This window comes from Scophthalmus maximus, chromosome 4 (genome assembly GCF_022379125.1).
Source record: "Scophthalmus maximus strain ysfricsl-2021 chromosome 4, ASM2237912v1, whole genome shotgun sequence".
In the NCBI taxonomy this organism is placed as follows: Eukaryota; Metazoa; Chordata; class Actinopteri; order Pleuronectiformes; family Scophthalmidae; genus Scophthalmus; species Scophthalmus maximus.
This window is the reverse complement of record NC_061518.1, coordinates 1,295,544-1,310,000: the sequence shown is the minus strand read 5'-3', so window position 1 is coordinate 1,310,000 and position 14,457 is coordinate 1,295,544. Positions and strand designations below refer to the sequence as shown.

At 45.2% G+C, this 14,457-nt stretch overlaps 1 protein-coding gene across 2 annotated transcripts; it reads left to right on the top strand.

The window, feature by feature from the left end:
* Nucleotides 1-125: 125 nt before the first annotated feature.
* On the top strand, nucleotides 126-10,432 carry LOC118302729 (zinc finger protein 408-like). Of its 2 annotated transcripts, none has more exons than XM_035629109.2 (9): nucleotides 126-259; nucleotides 2,247-2,517; nucleotides 3,215-3,267; nucleotides 4,116-4,336; nucleotides 5,640-6,307; nucleotides 6,636-6,845; nucleotides 6,952-7,075; nucleotides 8,406-8,639; nucleotides 9,482-10,432. In XM_035629109.2, the coding sequence occupies exons 1-9, from the start codon at nucleotides 153-155 to the stop codon at nucleotides 10,129-10,131; spliced, it is 2,538 nt and encodes an 845-aa protein (XP_035485002.2). In that variant the 5' UTR covers nucleotides 126-152; the 3' UTR covers nucleotides 10,132-10,432. The 2 variants fall into 2 exon arrangements, with proteins under 2 accessions (XP_035485002.2, XP_035485003.2); XM_035629110.2 differs by lacking the exon at nucleotides 126-259 and adding an exon at nucleotides 820-955.
* The last annotated feature ends 4,025 nt before the right edge of the window (nucleotides 10,433-14,457 follow it).

Sequence of the window (14,457 nt, the reverse complement as noted above, 5' to 3'; positions counted from 1 at the left end):
TTTTTTTTTTCTTCTGGGCCCCCACCCATCACACCACCCTGCTTCACCTCGCTGAGGTCGACAGAGGAACCGTTTCTCTCTGCTCTCGGAAGATTTTGCTCTTGTGACCTCACCGAACATATTGCTAAGTTCTTCTTGCTGTGAGCCAAACTATGAGCACTTCAGATTTACAGCAGCTGAACTCCGTTGTCAGGCACCGGAGGAAACACTTTTTCTGTCTGAGGGTCGAACCTCAACGAGGATGTTTGGGCATCTCTTGGTAAATTACATGTTTTTATTAAATACTTTTTTTTTTGTGGTATGTTATCCTTCAAGATCATATATCATCATATTTCAGTGTTTATTTATTGTGTGAAACATTTAAATATCCGGATATAATTAAAAGATAAATTAAAAAAACAATATAATATTCATATTGTATAAATATCAAAAATAGGGATTAAATGAAAGGAAACTGGCTGAAAATGGAAGCTAAAATTGTGCTGCAAAAGACTTTGCTGCTGGTACATGAGGTACATTAAATAACTCTTAATAATTAATAATAAGAAATTAGTGCCGCAATGAGAGCAAACAATGAATAAACTGTACAGAAAAAAAAGTAAGATTTTATTTTATTGTTTAATTGCAGCCTGATAAATGCAAAAAGAGATGCAAATTATACTGCTTCATTTTTTGTATTATTCATATTATTATTAATAATAAAACAGATCTGTGCCCATCTTAATGTCTCATAAATAATTGTATCTTTATATGTTTCACTATAGCATTTTAACAAATTGACTGTTTGCGGAACCAAAGACTCCACAGCTGTTTTCCCGGTCGGACCATAGACGAGGCGGACTTCCGGCGGTGTATTTTCTCGCTGGATAACGAAGTTCTTTCCCAGAGTTTATAGCGGATCAAATTACCTGGTGTGATAATAAATAATCAACCCAGGACACCGACCGCGTCCCGAGTATGTACACACTAACTTTAATAATCACAAAACCGGTTGATTAAAGTTTGTACGGTCGCAGACCTTTGCTAACTTCAAGCTAGTTAGCCAAACGATGCTAACGCACCGTTGAAGTCGGCTGCTGGAAATCAGGATTGAAAAACAAAAATATGACAAACGCAGGTGGAAGTTTATTAAATAATAAGAGGAGAAACATCCACTGATCGATACAATCGATACGAGCTGATTCTGCACAACCGGCTGGAAGCTAACGCGCTAACACGCTAACACGGCTGTGTTGATGGATGTTGGCCAGACAAGCGTTTGCCCTGCGTTAGTTTTGACAGCTCGTTAAAGATGATTTATTAATGTAGTTTAATACACTCAGAGGTGGAATAGTGTAATTAGTTAGAAGTACAGTTACTTCACTTGGATGTGATCAAATTTGTTATGTAGCTAAATAAAGAAAACCATTATAAGATAATTGCCTATGCTGTAAAGTGTAAAACATTTAGGTAAAATATGTTTTACAGTGTATTTTAAATATTATACTTGAAAATATTAGTTTGGGACCAGTTTTATTTGTAATTTTCCTTTAATACACTGTTTTGATACTTTACGAATTCACGCAATAATAAATTATTATAATCTACATTACTGCATAATGAGTTCTTTGACTTTTGGTATTTTTAAATAGATTTGGTGCTTTGATACTTTTGTACTTTTACTTCAGTACAACTTTGAGAGCAGTTCGTTTAACCTGCATCAGAGTAGTTTTAACATCTAACAGATTAAAATGGAAATTAAGTCTAGCAATCAAGTAGGGCTGCAACTAATGATTATTTTCATAATGTATTGATCTTTTGGTTCCTTTCTGGATTAATCGATTCGTTGTTTGGTTCATAAAATGGTGAAAAATGTCGATCCTGTTTCCCAAAACCTCAAGATGATGTTTACTCATGTCCACACACCAAAGATATTCAGTTTACTGTCACAGAGGAGCAAAGAAACCAGAAAATATTCATACTTAAGAAATTGAAATCAGAGAATTTTGACTTAAAAAATGTTTTTATTAAGTTCTTGAACCGATGACGCGATCTATTATCAAAATAGTTGGCAATTAATTTCGTCATCGATTACTAATCGATTAACTGCTGCAGCTCTAAAAGGGAGTTCAGTACATTATTGACACAGATATAAATACTTGACAACATCATAATGTAAATCAGAAAGTCTTCAGCCGAGTCTCAGTTCACATGTTCAGTATCTTATTATTTCATCCTGTAAGCTGCTTTTTGTTTCCCCCGTCCAGGTTGATGGCCGATCCCGCTCCTCCCGTCCCGTCAGCTCTCGTCTCGTTTCTCTCCACGTTGCTTCCCCGGGGCTTCGCCGTGGGCCCGTCGCGGCTCTGCGAGGGCGCGCTGGGGCTGTGGTGGGTCGGCCGCTCGCTGGGGGCCGGGTCCCTGCTGGGCGGGGACGGGGACACGGAGTGGACGTGGAGGCACGGCGCCGCCGACCCGATGACTCCCCGTGGCCATGAGGGCGAACTCACCAAACCGGGTCAGAGCACCGAGGCGGAGGAGGTAAAGAATGAATGTCCTTTTTTTCTTTTTAATGAAGAACATTAATATAATACAGTCGTCCTCATTTATTGTCTATTAGTCTTCTTGTTTTTCATTTCCAATGTTAGCACACACCTCGTTTCATGCAGTTATGATTCAAGTCAGCCGTCAAGTGTCGGCCCTCCTCAGTTAAGTCCTTGACCTGACTGATGTTGAGGATTCTCATTGCCGACTCAGCCTTGGGATTTATTCATAATGATTTCTTTTTTTGCCGGCGCCGGCGGCAGCAGCACCTTCTTTTGTGCGAAAAACCATTTAGTCTTTCGTGCCGACAGAAGCGTGAATACGACGCCTCTCTCCGCCTAATTAACTGCTGAGGGAAGATAATGTGTCAGTCCTTGTAATTTCCACCGAGCGCCGCGGAAGAAGAAAATCACGAGGAGAAGGAGTCAGAACAGCTTCTCGGATAAAAAAGATGCACCACTGATAATGTACAAGGACGCAGGAATCAACTCCCACTCGCAACACAACATCCCAAACACAACTCTGTCTTTTCATTTTGTACAAAGTGAGACTGAGTCAGACAGCGACAGTCAACAGCATTAATATAAAAGTGCACAACTGTATCCAGGTAGTAGACGATTAGAAATACTTTAACCAGCTGGAAAGTGAACATCAGATGATTGTTCTGATCTTTGTGTTGTGTTGTGTTTTGTAGGCGCTGAAAGAGATAAACACGGAGGCTCTTCTGCAAAAAGCAGTTTGGATCAAGTAAGATGACTCACTCCGAACGGAACACAACGGTCCTTAAGAGATATTACACCTCACACAGGAACCACTGGTTCTGAGCCACAGACTGTAAATAAAGACGGACGACATGACAGCTCTCAAAACATCTGGAGCACCCCCTGGTGGCTGGCTGCAGTACCTGTCATAGACCAAAGTAAAAAAAGACAAGAAAATCAAAGTAGACGTTAATTAGATTAGGGCTGCAAGTAACGATTATTTTTTCATAATCGATTAATTGATCAGTTGTTTGGTCCATAAAATGGTGAAAAATGTTGATTGTTTCCCAAAACCCCGACATGATGTTTTGTGTTGTCCACACACCAAGATATTCAGTTCACTGTCACAGAGGAGCAAAGAAAGCAGAAAATCTTCATATTTAAGAAGCTGAAATCAGATAATTTAGACTTTTTTTTTTCATAAAAAACTTATTGAACGGATTAATCGATTATCAAAATAGTTGCCGATTAATTTAGTAGTCGATGACTAATCGATTAACTGTTGCAGCTCTAAAATAAATGTTTCCAAAGATGGCTTCTGTCACGTGAGGTAGTTCCTTTCACACTGATGTATCTTCAAGTGTTTCATGTTTCTAATCAGTGCGGGAATTCACTAGTTATTTGATGATTCAAAAATACCAGTGTGAGACTGACTCGTGATCGCGACACTTCCAGATCCACGCTGATTAAATGGCGGTGGCGAACCAACCGTACATCGTGGTGGTTGACAAGCAGCAGGAGACGACAGTAGCAGTGATAGATGTATCGATGGGTGTGGTATTTCCACTCGTTTTGATTCAGTAGAACATCTTTCTGTTTCTCGTTCCCTCGCAGCTTTGCCCGCCGGGCGCTCAGCAGAGCGCAGCAGAACGTGGCCGTGCAGTGTGCGCGCGGAGAGGCGTGTGTGTGCGCGGGCGCGTGTGTGGACGTGCGCCTGCGCGTGTGTGGGGACGTCCGGCCGGGAACAGAGCTGCTGTTGTACGACGACGCTGCGGGACAAAGTCAGAGGACCGACGGGACCGACCCACGGGAGAACTCGGCTGCGAGGGACACAGGTAACTACGGAGACGATCACCTGGCGTTGATAACGGCTGGTTAGAAGCACGTCAGCACTGAAGGATTATAACCTCAGCAGGTTTTGTCATTAGGGAAAGATTCATTACAATGGTTTTGTCCCAGAGAGTTGAAGGATTCAATTAATTTTGCCATGAAGTTTTCAATGAGAGAATGAATAAATCCAGAAGTTGCACTTAAATGACACAAAATAGCGCTTGGCCTTCTATTGAAATGGTTTGTGTATGTTATTGTGTATGTATGTTATTTTTCAGTGTTTCCTGGTTTGTGTGTGTTGTTTTTGATGGTTTATGTTACGTTGCTTTATTCCAACCAACCAACCTGTTAGGTGAACGAGCAACGACATCACCGATCATCTCAGTGATAAAAGCAGAACTTCCACTTTGAGATTATTTCAGTCAAAAATCTCAGTCAAAACCTCTCGGCAGCTGAAACGCACAGGAACTGAGGAGGAAAGCAGGAGATTTATAATTAGCCCGTGAATCATTTTTGGCAAACACAAAGTACATCAATTAAATGAAAACACCAAGCAGGAAAAGAAAATGATTAAAGCCTGTGCACCGTACAGGAATAATAAGCTCCTCAGCTCCGCTACGCCTTTGTTATTTCTGTTTTATGGAGCATTTATGTGCAGTGATTGATGGGACGTTAAGGACCTTTATACTGAAAACACCCAGCAGCCCCAGAAAGTGGCTTGACTGTGGATATCTTATTAAAGTCGTGCTCTTGTGGAGAGCCGATTTAAACAGATCGGGAATAATAAATCACGAAAAAGTATCCCCAAAATAATTCTGAATACTGAGATAAGAAGATGAGAAGCAGCTAATTCCCGGCAGGTGAAGTCACACTGTTGTTGGCAGCAAATGATAATTGGATTCGCACGGAGAAAAGAAAAACTGTGATAAAGGTGAAAAATATAATGAGATAAAAGAAGCTTTGAAATGAATACGAAAAAAAAGCAGAAATGGGTAATTATATAGAATTTACACAACTGGAAATACTGAAGTAGAGGAAGAGAAAACGTATTCATTATAATAATCATGTGTGAATTAGGTACTTGTTTCATTATGTGCTACTTTATTCTTCAGTAAAGATCTTTATTAAGATAGTGTGTCTTATTCTACATCTATATGTAATAAGTGTTTTACTTTGCAGATGCAGATTTTATTATTATTATTCTGAGCATAACAATTGAGTGAGCAGTGTTTAAATAGTAACAACAACAGATAAAACGTTAAAATGCTGCTTCAATGTATTTTCTTTCCTTTTTTTTTTGCTGGACAGAAAACGAGGTGGAGCATGAAAAAGAGCCGGACAGCGCAGTTAACACAATATCAGTCGTTCAAGAAAAGGAAGAGACAGAAGACAAACACAAGGAGAGAATGCCGGAGGAAGAGGAGGGGCGCTACGTTCGGGGTCACCCGCCCACACCCAGGAGGAAGAGGAGAGTCGAGGAGATCCCGTCCGAGCAGGACAGCGATGGCGAAACACCTGAGGACCGACAGTCACACGGTCTCTCTGCGGACGGACAGACTCACGTCCGCTGCAGCTCCCGTCTGGCTGCGAAGCCACGGCGAGTTCACTGTCTGACGAAGCGGCCGCCTTCCCGCCCCGACGCGCCTCAACAGACAGAGGGGCGGAGCCCGAGGTCCCCCGAGGAGGACGCCAGGTGCGTCCCACAACAGGTGGAATCGGTGAAGACGTTACGTCCTGACGCGGAGGACGCCGCAGCGGCAGCAGGAGCGACGAGGACGACGAGGACGAGGAAGACGAAGACGACGTGGCAGTCGGAGGTCAGAGAGCGGCGCTACAGATGCTCCCGCTGCGGTAAGAAGTTCTACCAGCTCGGCCACTTGAAGAAACACCAGTTCAGTCACACGGAGGAGAAACCGTTCACCTGCCCAGACTGCGGGAAGAACTACACCTCCGCAGAGAGCTACAGAGCCCATCAGGTAGACGGACGGACTTCTTTCTTTCAGATGTGATACATTTGGTTCTTTAAGGATCGTGACCAATGTGCTGATCAGTTCAAAAACACGACACTAACAGTAAACGCAACAGTTATTTGTATTTACTGCTTTTACCTGATGTTGTCCTCCCAATGCTGTTATCTCTTATTTGTCTGCTTTGTCTGTCAAAACACTAAACAAACAGAATTTATCATAATGATAATAGCAATAATATTTGAGGACGACCTCGTGCAGCCAGTTTCGGAAACAATAGCAGGAAGTGGACTCTGAGATAAGTGATATCGCTGACGGAGGGATATATGACCTGCAGATGCGTCACCGCGGCGAGCGTCCCTTCTCCTGCCCGCACTGCGAGAAGAGCTACGGACTGAAGCGCGACCTGAAGGAGCACCTGGTGCTGCACACCGGAGAGAAGCCGTACGCCTGCGAGCACTGTGGCAAGGCGTTCGCCCGCCGCCCCTCGCTACGCATCCACCGCCTGCTCCACTGCAGCAGAGTGATCTACACGCAGCCGCCCAAGGTATTTTAATATATATATATATATATATATATATATATATATATATAAGAGGGGCAATAAAAATATGTTCCGCATTTGATTTTATTTCTTTGCCTTTCCCTCCCAGGTGCAGTGCACGCTCTGCCCCAAGCTGCTGGCCAACTTCGGCTCCCTGAGGAACCACATGAAGCTCCACACGGGGGAGAAACCTCACGTCTGTCAGCACTGTGGGAAGTGCTTCAGTCAGAAAGGTAAACGTGTTGAGGCGCAGGTTCCCATCCCAGCTGCTGTGGCCAGATGTGTTTCCTCCCTCAGCAGGTTGAGCAGGCGTTCCTGACTGATGATGGAACTAATCGTTCAGAAGAAAGAGTGAGGCTGAACGTCTGTCAACGTTTAATACGTCTTAAATTAAAGACCCAGGCCGCAGCCGCCCCAGACTCCAACTCATCCATCCTCTGCTGTTTCAAATTTCATTTCATTTCTGATTCTGTCATTTAGAAATCTCAGTTGTCAGATTATTAGGATCCTTGATAAAACTAATGCAGCCTGATAGAACAGTCCTGTGATAAATCCTGCTTCGTGAAGTTTGGGATGTTCACTTTGTGTTGACAATGTTTTTTCAAGAGTTTCAAATTTATAATCACGCTCATATATATTGCGATATTATCTCTTAAATAAATGATCATAAATGATTTAACCCTTTGATGCAGGCTATTATATAATGTTATATTCATAATAACTGGATAATATAGTACAGCAACAGTGGATTTTCACAGATACTTTTTGCTGCTTATACTGTAATACTGTCAAGTAACTTAGTCAAGTATCACGTTGAGTGTTTTTTTATAGCGCAGTTTCGCAGTTATTCCATCACTGCCCCCAAAATGTCAACTCATCCCTTTTAATTGTGACACAGAAAACCTGATGATGAGTGAACTTGAATCAATGAGGGAGATGTTTGCAGCTGTTGATCAATTCCCACAATTCATGTTTTCATCCGTCTTGTGAGAAAACCAAATCTTCACACAATACATGACAGACGCATGTTCACGTCTCGTTTCCCCCGCTGCGTCCACGGCCTTGTCTCCCTGTCTTACTGTCTGTCTCCCTGTCTTACTGTCTGTCTCCCTGTCTTACTGTCTATCTCCCTGTCTTACTGTCTGTCTCCCTGTCTTACTGTCTATCTCCCTGTCTTACTGTCTGTCTCCCTGTCTTACTGTCTGTCTCCCTGTCTTACTGTCTGTCTCCCTGTCTTACTGTCTATCTCCCTGTCTTACTGTCTGTCTCCCTGTCTTACTGTCTATCTCCCTGTCTTACTGTCTGTCTCCCTGTCTTACTGTCTATCTCCCTGTCTTACTGTCTGTCTCCCTGTCTTGCTGTCTGTCTCCCTGTCTTACTGTCTGTCTCCCTGTCTTACTGTCTGTCTCCCTGTCTTACTGTCTATCTCCCTGTCTTACTGTCTATCTCCCTGTCTTACTGTCTGTCTCCCTGTCTTAATGTCTGTCTCCCTGTCTTGCTGTCTGTCTCCCTGTCTTACTGTCTGTCTCCCTGTCTTACTGTCTGTCTCTTCCCCCGCCTCAGGAAACCTCGACTGCCATTTGAGAATCCACAGCGGAGAGAAGCCGTACCCCTGCTCCGAGTGCAGCCAGAGCTTCTCCCAGAAGCCGGAACTCCGCCGGCACATGATCTCCCACACGGGCGGCGGTTTCCTCTGCAGCTACTGCGGAAAGTCGCTGAGGGACCCGCACAGCCTGAAGGCCCACGAGAGGCTGCACACCGGAGAACGGCCGCATCGCTGCCCCGCCTGCGGAAAAGGTTCAAACACGTGATCGGAATTTAAAAGTCTTTAAAAAAAAAAAAGGATCAAGGGACGGAACTGGGGACAAGTGTCTCTACTAGATAGTTCACGCCATTTATTTCAGAGTGAAAAATCCAGTTCACTGGGGCTTTAGTGTCGTACTACACATGTTTCTTCTTTTCTTTGACGAAGCAGAATATTTTTAACTTTCTGCACAAAGTGTTTTTTTCTCCAGTTGGAAGCACCAGTACGTTACCTGAAGTAAACTTGTTATTTTACTGATTAAATATTACGTTTTGCAGTGATTCAGTTGAAGGGAGGGACTTTTAATATTTGTTGCCATCACATATTTGTACACATCTTTTCCTTTTTTCCTTTGCAAAAGAAAGTCAATGGAGAGTCTGATGGTAAGTTGAGGGTTCATCGTCCCGGGATCTTAACGAATTTACAACATGGAACCGGATCCAAAACGAAACCAGCTGACGGAACCTAAACCTAAAGGAAGATTTTAATTTGTGGTCTTGGGACAGAGTTGGGAAGTCAGAAGGATTAGGTGACAGTGAACATCATTGGAGAAAAATAAATAAAAATATATAGAACAGTTCAAAAACATAATCCTGTGATTGAAGAAGAATTAAAAACAACCGCAAGACAAATTTACTGATGAGACGATGGGCTGAGGAATTCTTAAAACCCACAGATCTGAGAAAATGACAATCACCTGTTCCGGTTCATTTGTAACTGTAATAAAATATAAACCACAGAGGAAACTGTTTATGAAGCAAAGTAGTTTTCCCTAATATTTACTTTAATGGGCAGAAATTCTTCCCATTTTAATTTCAGTTTTCCTCCCCCTCAGCTTACACGTTGGCCACCAAGCTGAGGAGACACATCAAGTCGTCCCACCTGTTGGAGAAGCCGTTCGTCTGCCACTGCGGCGCCTCGTACACGGCGAGACAGAGTCTGCTGAGGCACCAGGCTCAGCACCGCACAGAGGGCGGAGCTACGGAGGAGCTGGAGGCGGGACACGCAGAGGAGGAGGAGACGGACAGCGGCAGGAAGGACGCGGCGCACGTGAAGCCGACCAGAGGCCGACCCAAGAAGAACTCGGGAGAGACGCAGGCCGGGGAAGTGAAGCGCAGAAGGGGACGGGGAAAAGTGGAGGACAAGGAGGCGAGGCCGGGAGGAAGAAGGGGTCAAGAGGGGGACACCCTGAGAGGAGGAGGCGATGGCGAGGCTCCGGGTGACGTCCAGCGCGCCGCCGCCGTCCTCTTCGTGCACACTGACGACCTGTCCACGCCGAGCTCCGCCCCTCTCCTCCTCGCCTCGGAGGACTCGCTGCCTCCTGCGGGGGCGGGGCAGGGGCTGGTGGAGGTGGTGATATCGGAGGCCGCGGAGCAGTGCATTGTGGTCCACGGGCAGCAGACGGTGGGAGAGCTGCTGATCTTGCAGGAGGACGAGAGCGGACTCTGCTCGGTGGCGCAGACGGTCGAGATCAACAGCATGTAGCCTCAGATCTTTGCGTCTCAGTTCACTTTGAACGTTCAAACTACCTCATCTGCATCTTCCCACCTCGTCTCTTTGCCTCCTGTTTGTCTGTGAGTAGAAACTGACCCCTTGAGTTCTTTCGCTGAGATTGTGGAACGCCGACGCGCCGTTTGATTCCGAGCAGCTGACAACATTCACTGACAGTCACCGCTGATGCTTTAGACAAAATCAAAAACACTTGCAGAACTCAGCCTTTCATGAACAGAGCTTTACATTCAGACTCCTTTGAGTTTTATGAAACAAAATAAAACGGCAAAAAACACATGTTGTAGGTGTTTGTCTTTGTCCTTCACCTTCGTGTACTAAAAACCTTTCTCTCGCCCGATCAGGTCATAATAAACTCTAAGGTCACTGATAGAGTATTGGGGACAATCGAGAGAGAAAATTGGAGACTTTGAGAATAAAGTGGTAATTTTACGAGTTATTATAAAAAATATTATGATATAAAGTCATAATATTATGAAATTAAGGTCGTCAATTTGGTCTCTGTGTTATTTCAGTGGAGATAGGAAAGAGCAGTCCAATGCAACTAACGATTATTTTCATAATCGATTAATCTGTCGATTATTTTCTCGATTATTCAATTTAGTTGTTTGGTCCATAAAATGGTGAAAAATGTTGATCGTGTTTCCCAAACCCCAAGATGATGTGTTGTTTTGTTCACTCACCAAAGATCTTTTTCACCAAAGACATTTCAGAAGCTGAAATCAGAGAATTTTAAAAACTACTTGAACCGATTAATCCATTACCCTAATTGTTGGCCACTAATTTACTAATTGATTTCTAATCGATTACCTGTTGCAGCTCTAGTCCCCTGCGTTAAAATGAGGAACGTCAAGAAACTTTGTGAAGCTTCAGTGCGTCAGTCTGGGTCAACGAGCAAAAGCGTTTAATAAACGTTGGAACAGTGATGACGTGAAAATCACCGTCCCTGTTGTCAGTGTGACACGACACCAGCCAGAGTTTATGTCCGTGATATAATATTGAATACAATTTAAGATTTATTCTGGTTGAATTACAACTTTATTCTCAAAATATTTTCCACTGTATTCTCGAAATTTCGAAACAATTCAACGTGGCCCTACAACTTTGCCGTAGAAAGCAGAATCTGCGCGACATGAACAGACACCACGCTGACAGTGGAGGGGAAGCTCAGAATCACGCCAGAGAAAACTGAAGCGGCGTCGACGGAACGTCGGGAAAAAAATAGAGTTTCCCCTGAAAACCTTCTGCCGTCGTCATGGTGACCCAAACCTGCTGCCGACAACCAACCGGCTCCTGATTGTGAGGTGATGCACATGTAAAAAGGACACACGTCAAATGAACGTACGCGTTAGAAATTATTTACCACGCATGTGTCACAGAACAGACTAAAGATAAGCTGCATGAGGCATCGGGTCGGTGCCTTCGCGTTGCCGTGCGAGAGAAGAGCTGTTATTAGAACCAAATGATATGGTTCCCTACTGTAACAGAATAGGGTCTTTTCTCTGTTTAGCAGAACATAGTGTTTTGCCTCCTCTGCCTCCGGTGACATCAGCACAATGAAACGCCGTGGAGACAAGTGACAAGCTCCACGTCAGACCTGTTTCCTCCCCGTCTCTCTGATATCGGGCCTCCCAGCTGGTAAAACACCCCGATTCGACTGTTCACGTTACAGCGCTTCGCTTATTTTCTATGGTCTATCAGTGAAGGAGCGTCGATCACATGTTGAGGGAGTTCACGTTGTTAATAGCTTCAGTGTCGGTCCCGGCGTCTGCCGCTCAACGTCAACTCTGTTTAATTTGTTGCGAGCCGCTGACCAACAAAGAACAACCCAGTCAGTAAAACGGCTTTTTGGATCGTGTCAAAAAATGTCTGTGGTCTAGTTTTTGTGTCGATATTGTTCATATTGTCTTACTGAGCTTCTGCGTGAGATGTCACACGTGTCATGAGCCGATAGCCTTCGAGGAATTGCATCGACCCGCTCTCACGAGGCTTCGCTGATTCCCCGTCTCGTTCTGTTCAACTGTTCCAACGTCCCCTCGGTGAAAACAAGGGTGGAGCTGAGATGAGATGGCGATAAACCAGGAGAAAGTGACGCTGGCTGTGATTTAGTTTCATCTCGATTCCAGCACAAACCTAATGACGAAGTTCACCCTGGGCACATTATATACTGCTACTATATATCCACACTATACCTAGTTTACTTGTCCCGCTATAGTTTCATCATGGTACAACCTTTTTGTACGCCATACAAGAGAAGGGGTTTTTCCCCACCGTTGCGTCATTGTAGAGCTGTGTGCAGCGCTCTCTTTGCCCCTCTGTCGCTTTCTCCCCCTCTCACCCATGAAGTCTTTACTGTCCTCGCCGTTCACACCGGACGCGGCGCAAACTACTGTCACGAGCGGGTGCTCGTCACCGGCGCCTGGCGTCGCCAATGACGCGAGTTGCTTCAGTAAATATTCCCCACCGGCATTCCTGTCTGCCCCTTTTAAATTCAACGACGGCTGTTTTTGTGTGTGTGTGTGTGTGTGTGTGTGTGTGTGTGTGTGTTTATTAGTGTTTGTTCAGAGAAAATGTTCTACAAATGTTCCAGCGACCACACTCATTTGAGTCCGGTGTGTGAACGCACCACAACAGCGTGCGGTGTGTGTTTGTGTGTCGTCCACCCCCCCAGTTCTGCTACAATCCTCCCAAGTAATATTCCCTCCAAGTTGGGTGAAAATCCCATTCTGGGGTTTCTTGATTTATTTGGTGAAAACAACACGCCGCTCGGCGGCACAACGAGGACGGGATGAGGCGGTGGTCGCGCCAGACGAATATCAATCAATGTGCAGTTATAGAAAACAAACAACAAGCCAGGCTGACTAATCCTCGCCTCTGAAGACGCAGACAACAGAAGAAACTGAGCTGTGATCGGAAGGAAGAACTTCTCCGAAGCACAAAGAAGTCCTCGTGTCTCTCCCCCGACGAGCAGCGAGACCCGACTGCTCGCGGTTCCGTTCCATCGCAGTTCAGATGAAACCAGGCCCACGGTGATTTCGGTTAGACGCATCTCCTGGACGTCCGTTCCGTCGGGGATCTCGTCGTATCGTCTCTGAACCAATCGTGTTGTGAGCAGGAGTCTCTCTGCCCTCGCCGGGCACGAAGCGCTTCTGCCGCCTGCTCCGTCTCCTTCTGCGTTTGTCACCGGCGGCGACAGCGTGACACTGGTGATATGTTTTCAGATCCCAACCCCTCACTAACAAAGTCCTGAAACAGGCCTCGGTGGCATCCAGTCGCAAAACTTTACAGGTGAGTAGCTGAGATCAGAAATGAAGGCTGAGTCCAAAACCTCCGCGGGACCTGAGCCCTCAGTACCACCTCCTCCTCCACACACACACACACACACACACACACACACACACACACACACACACACACACATACACACACACTCGTACACACTCGTACACACACACACACACACACACACACACACACACACATACACACACACTCGTACACACACACACACACACACACATACACACACACACACACACACACACTCGTACACACACACACACACACACATACACTCTCTCACACACACACACACACACACACATACACTCTCTCTCACACACACACACACACATACACACACACACATACACTCTCTCACACACACACACACACACACTCGTACACACACACACTCGTACACACACACACACACACATACACACACACTCGTACACACACACACACACACTCGTACACACACACACATACACACACACTCGTACACACACACACACACGTACACACACACGTACACACACACTCGTACACACACACACACACACATACACACACACTCGTACACACACACACACACACACACACTCGTACACACACACACATACACACACACTCGTACACACACACACACACACACACACGTACACACACTCGTACACACACACACACACACACACACTCGTACACACACTCGTACACACACACACACACACACTCGTACACACTCGTGTTACTCGCCTCACTTTGTGTTCTCTATCCATCAAAGCCGGAGATGTGAGTCACCCGCTGGGTCCTCGAACGTCGCTCCTCGCTTCTCTCTCCAGGCTTTTGAACTGAAAAAAAAAAAACAAGAGAGAGAAAATGGAGAGTGGTTTTTTTTTTGGGGCCCAGGCAGTTTCTGCCTGAGCTTCATTTTTTAAAGTCGTTTCTCTGGAGCTGTCAAACAGGATCCGAGCCGTTTTCCTAAATCCACTGCTGCTGGCGCCGCTCAGCGACGCCTCA